The 18,835-nt window shown below is 45.4% G+C and overlaps 1 protein-coding gene across 1 annotated transcript in view; it reads left to right on the forward strand.

The window, feature by feature from the left end:
- Window positions 1–307: 307 nt before the first annotated feature.
- The window catches only part of GNAT2 (G protein subunit alpha transducin 2), a 30,910-nt gene continuing 12,382 nt past the window's right edge, over window positions 308–18,835 (forward strand). The window contains exons 1-4 of the mRNA XM_029573822.1: window positions 308–425; window positions 7,009–7,051; window positions 7,862–8,003; window positions 9,459–9,616. Coding sequence (XP_029429682.1) covers window positions 308–425; window positions 7,009–7,051; window positions 7,862–8,003; window positions 9,459–9,616 — 461 coding nt within the window. The remainder of the gene's footprint in view (window positions 426–7,008; window positions 7,052–7,861; window positions 8,004–9,458; window positions 9,617–18,835) is intronic.

Genomic DNA, 18,835 nt, shown 5'->3' on the forward strand with positions numbered 1-18,835 from the left:
ATGTGGCTTCAGTCTGCGTTTGGATATTCTTCTGGCTAATCTTTTTGCTCCAAGGCTCTTAATTGGATTATCTAAGGCAGGTGGTGAGATAAAAAGTCCCCAGGCTGAGGAAAGAAGCTGTGTTTTGCACAGGGGAAGGAGAGGAGGTGTTCATTTAGAAATTTTAGAGCCATGGTCAGCAAGCATCTTGCGAAGACTCCTCATGTGTTGGCTGTCTCTCTCTGCCAAGTATCTGCGTAGCTTTTCTACATTTTAGTTAATCCATCTGTCTTCCATTTTTGAAAGCACTGAAGCAGAAGACACCGAGATGGGAAGTGGTGCAAGCGCTGAAGATAAAGAACTGGCTAAAAGGTCAAAGGCACTAGAGAAAAAATTACTGGAAGATGCTGCAAGAGATGCGAAAACAGTGAAACTGTTACTATTAGGTAAGCAATGGCTCCGTCCACGGCCTCTGTCTGTCTTCCATCCCATTCTCTCTCCTGGACCTCCCTCTGTGGCAGGAGAGCCCGGGTCCCTTTGTTACTGAGATCCAGCAATGGCTCCATGTCCACGGCCTCTTTCTGTCTTCCATCCCATTCTCTCTCCTGGACCTCCCTCTGTGGCAGGAGAGCCCGGGTCCCTTTGTTACTGAGATCCAGCAATGGCTCCATGTCCATGGCCTCTTTCTGTCTTCCATCCCATTCTCTCTCCTGGACCTCCCTCTGTGGCAGGAGAGCCCGGGTCCCTTTGTTACTGAGATCCAGCAATGGCTCCATGTCCATGGCCTCTTTCTGTCTTCCATCCCATTCTCTCTCCTGAACCTCCCTCTGTGGCAGGAGAGCCCGGGTCCCTTTGTTACTGAGATCCAGCAATGGCTCCATGTCCATGGCCTCTTTCTGTCTTCCATCCCATTCTCTCTCCTGGACCTCCCTCTGTGGCAGGAGAGCCCGGGTCCCTTTGTTACTGAGATCCAGCAATGGCTCCATGTCCATGGCCTCTTTCTGTCTTCCATCCCATTCTCTCTCCTGGACCTCCCTCTGTGGCAGGAGAGCCCTGGTCCCTTTGTTACTGAGATCCAGCAATGGCTCCATGTCCATGGCCTCTTTCTGTCTTCCATCCCATTCTCTCTCCTGGACCTCCCTCTGTGGCAGGAGAGCCCTGGTCCCTTTAGTTACTGAGATCCAGCAATGGCTCCATGTCCATGGCCTCTTTCTGTCTTCCATCCCATTCTCTCTCCTGAACCTCCCTCTGTGGCAGGAGAGCCCGGGTCCCTTTGTTACTGAGATCCAGCAATGGCTCCATGTCCATGGCCTCTTTCTGTCTTCCATCCCATTCTCTCTCCTGCACCTCCCTCTGTGGCAGGAGAGCCCGGGTCTCTTTGTTACTGAGATCCAGCAATGGCTCCATGTCCATGGCCTCTTTCTGTCTTCCATCCCATTCTCTCTCCTGAACCTCCCTCTGTGGCAGGAGAGCCCGGGTCCCTTTGTTACTGAGATCCAGCAATGGCTCCATGTCCACTGGCCTCTTTCTGTCTTCCATCCCATTCTCTCTCCTGGACCTCCCTCTGTGGCAGGAGAGCCCGGGTCTCTTTGTTACTGAGATCCAGCAATGGCTCCATGTCCATGGCCTCTTTCTGTCTTCCATCCCATTCTCTCTCCTGAACCTCCCTCTGTGGCAGGAGAGCCCGGGTCCCTTTGTTACTGAGATCCAGCAATGGCTCCATGTCCATGGCCTCTTTCTGTCTTCCATCCCATTCTCTCTCCTGAACCTCCCTCTGTGGCAGGAGAGCCCGGGTCCCTTTGTTACTGAGATCCAGCAATGGCTCCATGTCCATGGCCTCTTTCTGTCTTCCATCCCATTCTCTCTCCTGAACCTCCCTCTGTGGCAGGAGAGCCCGGGTCCCTTTGTTACTGAGATCCAGCAATGGCTCCATGTCCATGGCCTCTTTCTGTCTTCCATCCCATTCTCTCTCCTGGACCTCCCTCTGTGGCAGGAGAGCCCGGGTCCCTTTGTTACTGAGATCCAGCAATGGCTCCATGTCCATGGCCTCTTTCTGTCTTCCATCCCATTCTCTCTCCTGGAACCTCCCTCTGTGGCAGGAGAGCCCGGGTCCCTTTGTTACTGAGATCCAGCAATGGCTCCATGTCCATGGCCTCTTTCTGTCTTCCACCCCATTCTCTCTCCTGGACCTCCCTCTGTGGCAGGAGAGCCCGGGTCCCTTTGTTACTGAGATCCAGCAATGGCTCCATGTCCATGGCCTCTTTCTGTCTTCCATCCCATTCTCTCTCCTGGACCTCCCTCTGTGGCAGGAGAGCCCGGGTCCCTTTGTTACTGAGATCCAGCAATGGCTCCATGTCCATGGCCTCTTTCTGTCTTCCATCCCATTCTCTCTCCTGGACCTCCCTCTGTGGCAGGAGAGCCCGGGTCCCTTTGTTACTGAGATCCAGCATTCAGGCTCATTGGCTGCCATGGGCCTACACTTCTTCATTGCCAGAGATTCACGCCCGAGTTTAGTTTGAGTTCAAGCATTGAGCAGGGACAATGGTGCACAGAATTTATGAGAAAGATCAAATACTTTCCTATTTCATTCCAGAGCGATTATGCTGTTTACTGTTCCTGTTTTCTGAGCTATTTAATTTTGTTTGGATTTAATTTTCTGCATCTTTTCCCAAAATAAATTACTGAGTAGAATAATCTTGGTAGACAAAGAAGGGGAAAGAAGAAGAAATGATGCCATCACATTCCCACTGAAACATAGAAACACAGATTCATAGAAATGATGGCAGAAAAGGAGCAATGGACTATCCAGTCTGCCCAGCAAGATTCCCATGGTGGTATCTGCCGCGCTGTGCAGATTACCACAATGTGTCAGTCAGTGCTGCTTGACTTGGCCGAGGAAGCAGTCTTGTGTTTTTTCCTTTATGTCTGAGCATCAGTACCCCAGACTGTAAAAAAGCCATGGCTTGTGTTGGTCGTCTCTTTTCTTTCAGCCCCCACCCTCCTCCTTCCAAGCAGAGAGCAATGTTGCTTTGCATGAAAAGCATCAAGGCTTATTGGTTAGGGGTAGTAACCCCATGCCTTCTGCTAAGGTAATAACTGCTGCAGGGTGCAGGTTCCCCCCATGCTCATCAGTTCCCCAGACTGTAAAAGTCGTGGCCCTCGATGGTTGCTTTCTAAAGCCAATTCCCCTTTTCCCCCATCTTTGAAGCAGAGAGCGAGGTTGTAGTGCATGAAAAGCATCAAGGCTGAGAGCTAGCTGTATCAAGATTAAAAAAATGTCAAATGAGACCTTATTAGCCTAATGACCACCTTCATGATTATAGACCAGACTCACACGGACAGAGATTTTCCTAGGGTAGCAGAGGGACTGCAGGCTAGATACAGTTGTTTTTAGAAACTAGCACAGAATAGGACTTTCGAGGGATTGATGCACATGGGCAGGGTTCACTTTGGTTACTCTGGAGCAGATAAGAAAAACAGTAATTGTTTGGTTGTAATTGTTGTTCTCTGATGAGTCATACTGAGGGTCATGGGACTGTGTCCTTCTGAACATGCTCAGGGGTCGCTTACACAACTGAGCTGAGAATAAGAACGTCTCCCCAAGAGGGTTGTATGCTTCCTCGTCAGGTCTTCCCACTCCCTTTAACCCTTAATTTAAGCCTGTATAGAACCCCTTTTAGGCCTGGGGCCCAGGTGACTGTCTCATCCTTGCTCCACACAAGCCCACACTTAGGCTGTCGGGTTGTGAGCTCATTGTGCTGCTATCATGACACAACTACAATCACAAGTAAGTAATTATCTTTCCTTTGCTGACAAACAGCTAAAATGAGCCACACAGATGGATTCCTTAGCTACATAAATAGACAAGAACAAGGATAGCAAGAGGAACATAGAACAAAACCTGCTTCTGACATCTGAGATTTAGAATGGAGGGAGTTGGCTTTTCCTCTACAGCCCACCCAGGCCTTCTAGGACAGAGTCAAAATCTGGAAGCCACATAAAGACACTGGTGACTGATGAATGGGTAACCTAGCACATCTCTGCTAAGCCGCTATGCCTTTAGATTCATTCTGACCTGGCAGTGTTTGAAACAGTGCAAGGCCAAGCCTATTGGGAACAAAAGAAACAAAACACCTGGAAGAGCTCTCTATAGGCTTTAGACCCCTCTAAGATTGAAGGCAACAACTCTCTTGCAATTCCGTAGGCGCAGGAATAATTAAGACCATCTTAGGCAGAAGTTAGGGACAGGCCCAGATGCTCAGTGGGACATGACCTGGAGCTTACTGATACTGTGGGCTGAAGTGACCGCCGCCAAAATCAGAACATTCCCACTTAGCTACTTCAGCTTATGAGGCTTAAGCTGGGCTTTCATTAGCTAATGTTGCAAGCCCCACAAACATCTGACCACTAGACAGGAAGAGAAATCAGATTCCCTTCTACAAAATGGTGATAAAGTGAACCTTGACCAGACAGAGGAATGGAAAAAGTACAAGCAGTTTTCATTTGCAGCAAAGAAAAAGGATCTAAGGACTTGCTGTCAAAGCAGATGGCAAATCACCACTCCCCAATCCGCTCATGCAGTGCTTCCCAGCAGCACTGCTACAAATGTACGACTGCTATGGAGTTTTGTCATTTATATTTTTTCCCATGATGGCAGCCTTAAGAGACATTCTTGGAGCTGAGCACTGCAGAAGTTTATTATTTCAACAGTCGCTGTCTGATGTTTTTCCCTTTCCACATTCTGTTGATCTTATTTCACACATTTTTCCTAAATTTACAGATAATTTTCACAGTACAGTGATTTGGGTTTTGTATTGAAAAAAATAAGAAAAAATAAAAGACAATATAATTACTTAATAGACATAAATTTGTACCAGTGGTGGTGATTTTGTGAACCAGATAGCAAAACTTCTTCATTCGAAAAATATGACTTTCCTAGAAGCCAAGAGGACATGAGATACTTTCACCGAAAAGCCAGGTTCTTCTGAAATCTGATACATATGCATCCTGAGGAGTCCCCCTCCTGATAAGGATGTGAACCCTGCTTCTGCAGCAGCCCTAGCTCACCCAAAGAACAGAAGCCAGGCTTGAAAATGGTGAGAGAGGTAACGGTGGTGGGGCCACTTGGCAACAGTGATCATATAACATGATTAAATTTAAACTAATAACTGGAAGGGGAACAATAAGTAAATCTGCAGCTCTAACACTAAACTTTCAAAAGGGAAACTTTGATAAAATGAGGAAAATAGCTAGAAAAAAACTGAAAGGTGCAGCTGCAAAGGTTAAAAAGTGTTCAACAGGCATGGACATTGTTTAAAAATACAATCCTAGAGGTGCAAGTAGCACATTTAAGACTAATCGGAGATAATTCTTTTTCACTCAACGCACAATAAAGCTCTGGAATTTGTTGCCAGAGGATGTGGTTAGTGCAGTTAGTGTAGCTGGGTTTAAAAAAGGATTGGATAAGTTCTTGGAGGAGAAGTCCATTAATGGCTATTAATCAAGTTGACTTAGGGAATAGCCACTGCTATTAATTGCATCAGTAGCATGGGATCTTCTTAGTGTTTGGGTACTTGCCAGGTTCTTATGGCCTGGATTGGCCTCTGTTGGAAACAGGATGCTGGGCTTGATGGACCCTTGGTCTGACCCAGTATGGCATTTTCTTATGTTCTTATGTGTGACTGCTAGTGTGTGTGTGTGTGTGTGTGTGTGTGTGTGAGAGAGTCTGTGTGTTGGGTGAATGTGTGTGTGTGAGAAGATAAACTTTTTACAGCGCCCCCCCCCTACCACAATCAACAACCATCTTAGAGTGGCTGGAAATTGAAACATCCCAGGTATGAAGAGCCGAAGATTTTTAAAGTCCTTATGGTTTTACTTTTACGATTGATGTATTATACTTCTTTTTTTGCTGTTTGTTGGTCTCTTATTTTAACTTTTGTAAGGGTCTGTGTCCTGTGTGATCAAGGTGAGGGATTTTGCTATCTATAGTTTGTGTAGGTCTATAGCATTTCATCTTATTCTGTTTTCAATAGGAGGTGCATTGATCTTCTAAGGCCTGATGTAATATTTGCAGTGCTGCTCTTTCCTGAGTAGGGTTGTTGCTGTTTGAGTTCTGGGAGTTGGTGTTGTTTTGATCTGGCAGATTTGTCTTTTGGGGTAAACTGTATGCTTGACAGGCTGTAATAGCTTTTATTGGTTATGTATTATCCGAAATTACTGTACATGAGTTATTGAGACAGCATGGGATCCATCTTTAGATGTGAAGTCTCTGATCTGACATCTGAAGAACGGGCTTATGTACTTTTTTGTAGTTTTGTACAATCATTTTAGGTACATGTATTAGTGCATTTTGCAGGTATTTTAGGCAGCCTGGCTTCTTCTGTTTTCTACATAGGAGGTATATTGATATAATATTTGCAGTGTTGTTATTGTTTGAGTGCTGGCATTTAGTGCTGGTTTATTATATTGTAATTGTTTATTCAAGGCTTTCTGAGGGCCAAGCCCACACCCAATGCATGTTACATGAGTCCTAATGCCATACGGGTTCCATGTGTCTTTTGTCTCTAGGGGAGAGGGCACTGAGGGAGTGAGCCTGCTGTAGACTGGGGATGGAGGGGGGAGCACCATCTCACTCCTCGCCTCAAGCAGCAGGTTGTCTTGAGCCACCCCTTTGTTGGATTGTAAGAAGTCACTCTATGTTAAATTGAACAGTAAAAGGACAAAAGAGCCCGAGCTGTGTAGTGCCAGGCAGAGGACCTGGGTTTGATTCCTAGCTCCAGTCTTACGGCTCCCAGGCTGGCAAGAACTGGGGGGAAATGCTGTGGATGGGGTCGGGAGAGGTAATACCTCGTAGTGAGACCTGGGCTCCATGCTAGCTGTGTTCTGACTTGGGAGTGGAATATGAAACAGGGGAAATCCCTGATACCATAGTCCAGTTCCAGTTCAGCTGGAAACCTAAAACAGGAGGAGAAAAATGACAGGAAAAGAGGGGAAAGCCTTTGAGGAGTAATCCTGATCTGAATATTTCAGGTGCTGGAGAGTCTGGGAAGAGCACCATCGTGAAGCAGATGAAGTGAGTATTCCCAAGATCCAAGTCAGTTAAGTTCAGCTTCTTTTGCCTAATTCCCTTCATATTCCTCCATTTTTGTGTGTGCAAACAGCCGGAGACACCTGCAGTAATGCCCATGGGAATCACCAAGGTATGTCTGAGCTTCTAAGCTTTTACCACCACCAGAGGTATTAGGGAATAAACCCCAGTGCTAGAATTAACTTACAGGAAAATCTCTCCCTGCAGTTTGGACGAGGAACTGAACCATTACACACTTTCTTCATCACAGGTATCCCTCTTGGGTGGCATTCTCTTTCTGTTCAGGAAACATTGCTCAAGGGGTAGGGCAGGATGGCAGGTTGGGCCTTTGGGTACTAAGGGTCATAGGGATGTCCAGTGCAGCAGCAGTACCTGGGAAGTCTGAGAAAGAGCTGGATCAGGCAAGGTAATGATCAGTCTGGGTTAGTCAAAGTTGTGAGGCTGGACAGGTCTAGGAGCAAGCACAAGACAGGTAGGGAGGCATCATAGGGTAGGGAGAGGCTGCAGAGCAGCTGAAATAGTAACACTTGATTTTCCTGACCCTGAAAAGGAGCTGACATATGGTGAATTGTATGATGTATAATATCTGTATATCACAAATATCATATCAAAGCTGGGTTAAACGAATGAGACTCTGATATCACACATTTCCTCTGTTTCCCTATGGTGATTCTAGAGATGAAAGGAACAGCAGATCTCATCATAAGGGAAAAGTATTGTTTTTATTGAAATAGAATCAAAGGGCCTCTCCATTTACAGGGAACAACATACTTGATACTTTCTTGTTTGGTCTAGGATTATCCATCAAAATGGTTACACAGAGCAAGAGTGTCTGGAATTCAAATCCATCATCTATGGTAACATACTGCAGTCTATCCTGGCCATTCTGCATGCCATGAGAAGCCTGGGCATCGATTATGAGGCAGCAGAGCGAGCGGTCAGTATTCACAGGAGCAGCACAGACAAGGTCTGTCTCTGAGAGCAGAGATTTTATCTTAAAAAAGGTGTCAGAACAAAGATTACTTCAGTCCAAGGACCTGATTGGGTCCTGTCTCTAATCTCTTCCCCTTAATATTTCAGTAAGTTTACTGTAAAAACATTTTGAGATTAAATGCCAAATTAAAAAATATGCTATAGCTCAGGGGGGGCAACTCTGGTCCTAAAGAGCCACAAATAGGCCAGGTTTTCATGATCTCTACAATGAATCTGCATGCGATGGATTTGTTTACAATGGAGGCAGCACATGCAAATCTCTCTCATGCTTATTGATTGTGGAGATCCTGAAAATCTGCCTGGCCATGTTCTGGAGAGACTCAGCCCTGGCCGTGTTCTGGAGGGACTCAGCCCTGGCCGTGTTCTGGAGAGACTCAACCCTGGCCGTGTTCTGGAGAGACTCAACCCTGGCCGTGTTCTGGAGGGACTCAGCCCTGACCGTGTTCTGGAGAGACTCAGCCCTGGCCGTGTTCTGGAGAGACTCAGCCCTGGACGTGTTCTGGAGAGACTCAACCCTGGACGTGTTCTGGAGGGACTCAGCCCTGACCGTGTTCTGGAGAGACTCAGCCCTGGCCGTGTTCTGGAGAGACTCAACCCTGGACGTGTTCTGGAGGGACTCAGCCCTGACCGTGTTCTGGAGAGACTCAGCCCTGGCCGTGTTCTGGAGGGACTCAGCCCTGGCCGTGTTCTGGAGAGACTCAACCCTGGCCGTGTTCTGGAGAGACTCAACCCTGGACGTGTTCTGGAGGGACTCAGCCCTGACCGTGTTCTGGAGAGACTCAGCCCTGGCCGTGTTCTGGAGGGACTCAGCCCTGGCCGTGTTCTGGAGGGACTCAGCCCTGACCGTGTTCTGGAGAGACTCAGCCCTGCTTGAGTCCCTCCACAACAAGAGGGATTCTATTCAGAGTACTTTTAGAGGGTAATTTTATAACATCATGCATAAGTCAACCAGCAAATCTGTGCATAAGGACTTGCACATTTATGTCTGCTTTGAAAATTACCTGGCAAAACTTCACCCACACAATTCCACCTACTGTTCAGGGCATGTAGTTCTGCTGAGGGAATTTATGTGCATACATTGTGAAATTAAAAAGTGTGCACCTAAATCCCAGTCCTGCCCAAAAATGCCTCTCCATCTCCATCTGTGAATCACTTGTCACTGGAGTTATGTAAAGGTGCAGGTAGCTAGAACTCCCTCTCCATCGTCTCTATAGATCTTTTACAGTACTGAGGAAAGCTTCAGTCACTCACTTGCTACTGGTTATAATGCAAGATTCTCTTCTCCTTTCTACAGCCAAAATACATTCTGGCCTGCTAAGCATATTATTCTGGTTTTAAAAGCAAGTAATCATAAGTAACTTGCAAATCTGGTTTAATCACACTTCTTTGTGCCTTTCAGGATGATGGGTGTCAGCTAACTCACTTAGCTGACTCTATTGAAGAGGGTACCATGCCCCAGGAGCTGGTCAATGTGATAGAGAGGCTCTGGAAGGATGGAGGTGTACAGGCCAGTTTTGAAAGAGCAGCTGAGTACCAACTTAATGATTCAGCTTCATAGTAAGTGCACTACTGATGAGGGGAAGTAGCAGCCTAGTGATCACTGCAATAGGCCGAGAACCAGGGAAGCTAGGGTTCAAATCCTGCTTTTCCCACTGGCATTCCTAGGCCAAGTTAATTTGGAATCAATATTCAAAGCACGTTCAGCACGATGCAGCCAGATAAGCAGGACATTTGCGGCTAAGTAGCAGCCGCTGAATGGGGTAGATTTTAAAAGGGTTACGTAATACGTGCATAAGTTATGCGCGTAACCCTTTCAAAACCCCCTGCGTGCACTGAGCCTATTTTGAATAGGCTCGGCGCGTGCCCTTCTCTGTACCTTTTCTAATTCTGCTATGTCATTTTGAGATGTAATCACACCATGGAGTGATACAGTAGCAATATGATATTTATCACTATGAAATACAGTTTCCAACACGGGTATCTCCACCTGCATCCCCTTCAATAAACAACGAAGCAAAGAATTCATTTAGTATTTCCTCTATGGCCTTGTCTTCCCTAAGTGCCCCTTTAATCCCTTTGTCGTCCCACCTACTACCTGAAAGGTTTCCTGTTTTGGATATATGTTTTAAAGTTTTTATTATGAGTTTTTGCTCCTATAGCCAACTTCTTTTCAAATTCTCTTTTTGCCTGCCTTATCAATATTTTACATCTGACTTCCAATGTTTATGCTTTTTTCCTATTTTCTTCAGATAGATCCTTTTTCCAATTTTTGAAAGAAATTCTTTTTGGCTAAAATAGCCTCTTTCACCTCAACGTTTAACCATGCTGATGGTCGTTTGACCTTCCTTCACTTTTTAAATGCATGGAATACATTTCTCTGGGCTTACAAGATGACATTTTTAAACTAAATTCCATGCCTGATGTAAACTCTTAATCTCTGTAGTTTTTTTGTAAATATTTGCCTCATTTTATCAATCTCCCTTTTACAATTTTATGTTAGAGCTGTAGATTTACTTAATGTCTTCCCTCCAGTCATTAAATCAAATTTGATCACATTATGATCACTGTTGCTGAGAGGCCCCACTACCATTATTTCTCACTCCAAATCCTGTATTCTACTAAGAATTAAGTCTAAAAGTTTCCTCTCTCATCCATAAAGCAGTCTTTATTTCTTCAAGAAACTTTACCTCCATAGCATGGCTGATTAGACATTTCCCAGTCAGTATTCAGATAATTAAAATCTCCCATTATTACTGTGCTGCCATATTTGTAGCTTCTCTAATTTCCATTAGCATTTCATCGTCCATCTGCTTATTTTATCCAGGTGAACAGTACTGTACCCCTACCGCTATACTCTTCCCCATCACACATGGAATTTCCACCTGTAAAGAAAGATTCTACTATGCATTTAGTCTCCTGAAGGTTCTTTATCCTGTTGGACTTTATGCTCTCTCAGACATAAAGTGCACATGCATTCACTACTCACCCTCTTCTACACACATCAAAATCACAGAACATATAGAAAGACATGGTTTAATGGAACAAAGTCAGCATGGCTTTACCCAAGGCAAGTCTTGCCTCACAAATCTGCTTCACTTTTTTGAAGGAGTTAATAAACATGTGGATAAAGGTGAACCGGTAGATGTAGTGTACTTGGATTTTCAGAAGGCATTTGACAAAGTTCCTCATGAGAGGCTTCTAGGAAAAATAAAAAGTCATGGGATAGGTGGTGATGTCCTTTCGTGGATTACAAACTGGCTAAAAGACAGGAAACAGAGAGTAGGATTAAATGGACAATTTTCTCAGTGGAAGGGAGTGGGCAGTGGAGTGCCTCAGGGATCTGTATTGGGACCTTTAATTTTCAATATATTTATAAATGATCTGGAAAGAAATATGACAAGTGAGGTAATCAAATTTGCGGATGATACAAAACTGTTCAGAGTAGTTAAATCAAGAGCAGATTGTGATAAATTGCAGGACCTTGTGAGACTGGAAGATTGGGCATCCAAATGGCAGATGAAATTTAATGTGGATAAGTGCAAAGTGATGCATATAGGGAAAAATAACCCTTGCTGTAGTTACACAATGTTAGGTTCCATATTAGGTGCTACAACTCAAGAAAGATCTAGGCATCATAGTGGATAACACATTGAAATTGTCGGTTCAGTGTGCTGCGGCAGTCAAAAAAGCAAACAGAATGTTGGGAATTATTAGAAAGGGAATGGTGAATAAAATGGAAAATGTCATAATGCCTCTGTATCGCTCCATGGTGAGACCGCACCTTGAATACTGTGTACAATTCTGGTCACCGCATCTCAAAAAAAGATATAATTGCGATGGAAAAGATACAGAGAAGGGCAACCAAAATGATAAAGGGGAGGGAACAGCTCCCCTATGAGGAAAGACTAAAGAGGTTAGGACTTTTCAGCTTGGAGAACAGATGGCTGAGGGGGGATATGATAGAGGTGTTTAAAATCATGAGAGGTCTAGAGCGGGTAGATGTGAATCGGTTTTTTACTCTTTTGGATAATAGAAAGACTAGGGGGCACTCCATGAAGTTAGCATGTGGCACATTTAAAACTAATCGGAGAAAGTTCTTTTTCACTCAACACACAATTAAACTCTGGAATTTGTTGCCAGAAGATGTGGTTAGTGCAGTTAGTATAGCTGTGTTTAAAAAAGGAATGGATAAGTTCTTGGAGGAGAAGTCCATTACCTGCTATTAAGTTCACTTAGAGAATAGCCACTGCCATTAGCAATGGTTACATGGAATAGACTTAGTTTTTGGGTACTTGCCAGGTTCTTATGGCCTAGATTGGCCACTGTTGGAAACAGGATGCTGGGCTTGATGGACCCTTGGTTTGACCCAGTATGGCATGTTCTTATGTTCATGCAAGTGCACTATTACTGTGCAAGAAGTGGAAAAAACCCTCTTTCTCTGGTGAGAGAGAGGTGTTGGGAAAAATGAGCAGAGTATATTCTGAGTAAGGTGAGATGCAACGTCTACCTTAAGAAATATAGGAAGTTGAATACGTAAAAACCACTCGGTCACAGAGGAACGCAGGGTTGGATGAGTATGTAACAAGGTGTGTAACTCACTGACCCTGTTGGCAGAAATGACATTTATGAGGGAAAAAATTTCCCACGTCAAACTGTGAAATGACAGAGATGGAAAGGCTCGAACGGAGAACGTATGAGACTTATAAGGATAAGATATAGGTTCCGTTCCATGACTAGTGAAAATAGAGGCGGCTTGATCAGTGGATAATCCATGGTAAGCTGACTCAGAAGGGGTTTACCGTAAATCGGGTATCCCAACTCCCAAACAATACACCAATTGGAACAGAGGTGTACCTATGTGGAGGATGTCTGGGGAGCAGAATCCGAGGGAGCAAGAGAAAGAGTGGTGTAGAAAAAAGAAAAAAGGGTAATACCCTTTTGTATTTATTTATTTATTTAGAATTTTTCTATACCGACATTCTTGAACAAAGATATCAAATCATATCGGTTTACAATTAAACAGAACAGTCGCGGCTATGGCATTACATCGAACATAGAACATTGAGCAATGAACATAGAGCAGGTCAACAATTCAATAACAAATAGTGAACTGATTCATCAGTGAATAACAAAATATATAGAGCAACAACAAATGAGGCGGCTGTGGGCGTAACATCAAAGTACGTTTAATGGAGTATCATTATGCAGCTGCATAATGGATAAGGCGTAGCGGGAGCACAGGGCATAGGGTAGCATGTGAATCTGGCTGAGTGGTGGAGGGAAGGAGGAGTATGTAGCAAGGAAGGATGTGATGTGTTGAATCAAGATTGGCGGGATATAATACGGAAGTAATGGGTGATCAAGTGTCTCCTTAAAGATCCTTAGGGATTGAGTGTCTCCTTAAAGACTATGTTACGGAGGTAATGGGTGGTCAGGTGTCTCCTTAAAGTCCTGATATGACTTGTGCCCTGAGGTTCCCTTGTGACATGTTATGTCTTTTGGCCCGTGTCTGAGTAATGTTGAGATTCAGGGAAGGCTTGTCTGAAGAGCCATGTTTTAAGGTGTTTTTTAAAAGTTTGGAGAGAGGGTTCTTGGCGAAGCTCGGGTGGTAGCGAATTCCAAAGGCTGGGCCCAGCTGTGGACATAGCGCGTTTTCTTAAAGTGGTTTTGATCTGCGTCATGTGGTAAATCATGCCATTTTAAATGGTAGGATTTATGCATGGAATGGTTTTGTGACGCTACCAGTACCTGAGAACATCAGTAAGTCTATGATTTGTGACTGACTGGTGAGAAGGCAAATTGGTTACTGGTGTGATAGATTGAGAAGTATGGGAAGCATACTGGTCTCGGGCAGGACGTGGGTGTGAGGAACAGTGAACCTCGTCCCGGTTCAGCATTAGAAGAGTGCTGGCTATGAGAGGCAGTGGAAGAGACACATTTAAGAGGCCCTTGATGGAAGAAAGGTGTCTATGGGAACGCATTGGAAACATGTGTAGGGAGTAGAATCTGTGCACCGTATGGTTCGATTTGGATGCAGAGGGCAAGTTCGGTTGACCTCAGCACTAGAAGATTTTTCTCGCCACACATGTAGTTCAAGACCATTTGAGAGGATGGAACCTACATGGAGAAGGTCTGCTAGTGCGTTCAGTAAATATCTTAGAGAAGTGGCCCGAAGATGCATAGAGTGAGCAAGGGCCAAGGGTAGAGCTGCGCAGCTTCCTTGCAGAGCAGCTAAGAGGTTGTATGTGCTTGTTTGGTAGAAAGCACATTGTCCCTATGCTATCTGTATGCACAAAGATTTGTTGCAGAGGCAGTATTGGAAGGCAAAAGGGTATAACTCATGGCTACAAGCTCCAGGAAGTTCATGTGAAACTGTGCCTGGAGCGGAATAGATGCATATTGGGTTGAAAAGATTTTAGCTCAAACTTACAACCCTGAGTAAATGCGAGCATGAGTAGGATCAGACTAGGTTTTGGTTCTAGATCTGCAATATGGATGAGGGATGAAAGCGGTTGAACAGCTTGGACCCACTGATAATGGAATTTCACTGAATCTAACCCATAGCAGTTTTGGATCTATGAGGAAAGTGCATAGGTTATGGAAAATGCGCGCAGGGACATGTAAGAATTTATTAGAATGTCTGCGCGTATGCTGGACAGGAAGTTCATTGTGACTGTGGTGTTCAGAAGTGTTGTATAAGGGATTTATGGCAGTGACAGTAATTCCAGTTAGGAAATGTATAGTGAGTCATGAAGAAGTGAGAGCTCCTTGCGTGGATTGACTGTGGTTATGCAGCTGTCCATGCAAGGAAAAGCGTGAATGATGTTTCACTTCGCAGAGCAGCAGTATTCAACGATAGAGATTCAATGAATACCCCAGTTGCCGAAGCTGGTGTAACTGGCAGAGCTTGGGATTGTAATATTGACAACTCACCATGAAGCACATAGAAAGATTAGAGGTAATGTACTTACTGCGATATGGAAGCATGGTGATGAGAGATACCATTTTACCTGTGCCTTCTGAAGAAAGTTGGTATTTCTGAGGTCCAGGATGGGTGGAGAGTAACTACTTTCTGTTGAAAGAAAGAATAGTGTAATTAAAACTCCCCAACCCCCCCCCCCTTCCCCCCTCTGCACTTTGTAGCGTCTGGGAGAGTGTACCGGGAACCTTGGTACAAGGTAGGGTGGCCGCTCTGATATCCGGGCCAGTTGGGAGACTAGGAGGGGCTGATGTAATCTGGATATCATGTAAGTGGTAAAGTCTTACCCGCATTTCTGTGTGCTGTACAAGGAGACATTGAGACCTGTCGTCAGGCTTCGAGGTGGACATGCACTTGAGGCAGCATTTGCTGGATTTCGTGTTTAGCAGATCAGCGAATGCACCGAGAACTTCGGTTCTGAAGCAGGAACCAGAATCAGAGCATTAATCAGTACAGAGCCTCGTTGCTGAAAAAGGGAGGAAGCCCTGATGCAATCCCAAAGAAATGATAGAGAGGTTCTCCTGGTATTGTGGCTGACATAGTGATATGTGACACTAATACGGTTCTTGGAAGGTACATGACCTAGAACTTTTCGAACCACGTGGCCTGAATTAGAGAACACATCTCAATGGGAATGCCGCAGAAGCGGGTACTTACCATCCGACATGGATCGCCGAAGGACGAGCCGGTGAAGATTGCTGGCTCCAATTTCAGGAGTCCTCGAGGGGTAGCCTGTGGACGTAGACGTCCGCCTCAACTCTGATGCCTGGTATGGTGGCGCAGGTATAGAGGAGACAGGCTGGGCGTGGCTGGTGCTTACACCGTAATTAGCGGAGAGCCACAATCCCACACTGATGACGGTGGGGCACGACTCAGGAACAGGGGAGCCAATTAACGAGCTTGTGAACCCAACCCTCGCAGTGGCTTGATGTCTCGGGACGCCAGTGCAGAATTCTTCAGAACTCGTTCCGGTGTTTCTGGAGCACCAAGGACTGCCAAAACTGTGCGGAACAGTGCCGATGGCAGTGGTAATGTTGCTCGGCCCGAGCATTGTCCAGTTTCGAGAAGGATAGCACCGATGTGCTGGATGGCGTCTGTGGCAGACGGTCACCGTGTCAGTGATGATGCATGCCACGGTGCTCGGCCCGGTCTTTCCCCAGCCCTGAGATGGATGCCCTCGCTGTCATGGATGACGACTGATGACGGACTGTCAGCATGCCTGCACTGCTCCTGGCACTATGTAGTGTCTTAGGCTAAAACGGGGCTTTAATATGAACCCAAAGCGAAGGCATTACGTGGTGGTGCTATGTCGGTGTTGACGGTGTCGATGGCGGCCGAAGCGGCCTCGAGGTTATCGTCAAAAATATATATGAAAAAACGTCGATGACTCGGCCAGAGTAATGACGACAGTGACGGAGCACTGACGGCATCGGCATAGATATCTATGGGAACGATGAGACATCGAATAATCGAAAAAAACATCGTTGGTATCGGAAAAATGATACCGGCATCGACAGAGTCTATGACCTCATCAATAGGAACATCGAAGACACCGATGGAAACGACGTGGGCGTCGAGGGCATCGATGTATGGAGGCGGGCACCAAGAGCACTGGTGGCATGGCCACGGACGTCGACGGTATCGATTGGATCGACTCAGGCAGCAATGGCATCCATGGCATTGATGCCACGGATGTGGGCACTGATGGCCACTGACGCGGGCACAGACGGCCACCGATGTGGGCATTGATGCCACAGATGCGGGCACCAATGGCAAGGCCTTGGGCATCGATGGCATCCATAAAATAAAGGATGGCATCAATGGAATGACCCCGGCATTGATGGAAGTGCCCCAGGCGACGGTGGCATCGACCCGGGCATGGATGGCACAGACGAGACAAGATGGAACCCAAGGAAAAAATCAGTGCCATGGATGACAAACATGGATGGCACTGATAGAAATGATGCAGGGACCAATGGCATCAGTGTAGCGCAGGGGGAGGGGTACCGATGGCATCTAAGAATCCAGGTTGGTCTGAAGGGGGTACCAACAGTAGCGATGGGGCATCGACTGCGTGAGGGTACCGAGGAAATCGAAGGACCTGAAATCTACAGGGTCCCTGGCAGCAACGGAAACCGTGGAAGTCCCTGTCCCACTAGCGCTAATAACCAGGCAGAGTGTCACAGAGGGACACTCGCAGACTATGTGTGGCTAACTGAAAAAATAGGGAGAGGGAAGGCCATAGTAGGTTGGCAGGCCAGAAAGGTGATAGGAACCGACCGAAAAAAAAAACAGGGCATAGTACTCAGAGTGTCGAATAAACGTATGTGAAGGGAGACCTGTGCAGGGAAAAAGTGTTTGTGAAGTAAAAGTTTAAGTCTTTCCTTGAGGAAAAAGTGTTAGAATTCCTCACAGAGCTCCTAACCGCTATGCTGACTGCAGAGCGGGAAAAATAAGACTGAGGGAGACACCTGTGGCTCACAGGGATAATTGCAGGCTGAGCAGGCTCAGTGCACCCAGTGTGCCAGTGTCAGTCAAAGCTTTGTAGAAACTTTTGACAGAAAAGTTTTCCATACAGGGCTCCATCCTGTGATGTCACCCATATGTGAGAACTACCATCCTGCTGTCCTGTGAGAAAATATTGACCCAGTCAATATTGGGGTAATTTAAATCTCCCTTTATTGGCTAACTGCATTGCGAGTGGTACCTTTATCCCCCATTACCGCACTCTGCTCCATCAGATTGAGAAGTTGTATTCTTAAATTGTTTTATTTGTTGTATTTTATATGCTGTAAACCTCCTTGATCGACTATTGTAGCATGTTATGTGCGGTATATAAATAAGAATTCCAGAATGCAGTTTGTTTCCTAAAGAACTTTTATCCTAATTAACTTAATGACATCCCTAACATAGATTGCCTCCCCTTCTCCAATTTGATGTGCCCTGTCATATCGATATAATTTGTACCATGGCATCAGTGTCTCATTGCATATCTATCAGGTCTCTGAGATTCCTATTAAGTCTATATCTTGCTTAGTATCATACTTTCTAACTCTCCACTCATTTCTCTGATCTCTGGAATTCACATACAGACATCTTAAAGTATGTTTTTTTAAATTTGTGTTTCTATTTTTATTAGCAGACGATAAAGACAGTATGGAGTCATTTCTGTGTGCTCTTTATTTAAATGCATCTGGGCTGCTTCAGCTTTTACTACAGCCTATCAGGATATTCTGATTTCCCTATTATGCCAGTATTCTTTGAAAATGCACTCTCTCCAAACTGTGCATTTCTGAGACCAGTGCAGAGTCATGCATTATGGGGATATGATGGGGGAGCAAACATCTGATGTGCACAGACAGGGAGTGAGACCTCGGGTGATGGTGTCTGCTTCGTCGCATTCAGATCGTTAATGTGTCAAGGCAGCAGCTAAAGGCCAGAGGGAAGCTGGGCTGCACAGAGAGAGGCAGGACATGATAATGCCCCTAATACAGATCTCATCTGGAGTACTGTGTTCATTTCTGGTTAGCTTATCTCAAAAAGGACAGAGGCAGGATGGAAGTGGTCCAGAGAAAGGTGACCACATGGTGTGGGGTTTGTATCAACAGAGTGATGATACCCACGGACATGAATATGCACACCCTAGAGAAGATACAGAGGGATAGGATACAGACTCTTACGTACTTGAAAGGTATTAATAAGCACAGGAATCAAACCTTTTTGGATGGAAAGAAAATTGTAGAACAAGAATAGCTCCAAGAGGGAAGGGTCAGGACCAATGTCAGGAAGTGTTTTTT

The sequence above is a fragment of the Rhinatrema bivittatum genome, chromosome 12 (genome assembly GCF_901001135.1).
Source record: "Rhinatrema bivittatum chromosome 12, aRhiBiv1.1, whole genome shotgun sequence".
Lineage (NCBI taxonomy): Eukaryota > Metazoa > Chordata > Amphibia > Gymnophiona > Rhinatrematidae > Rhinatrema > Rhinatrema bivittatum.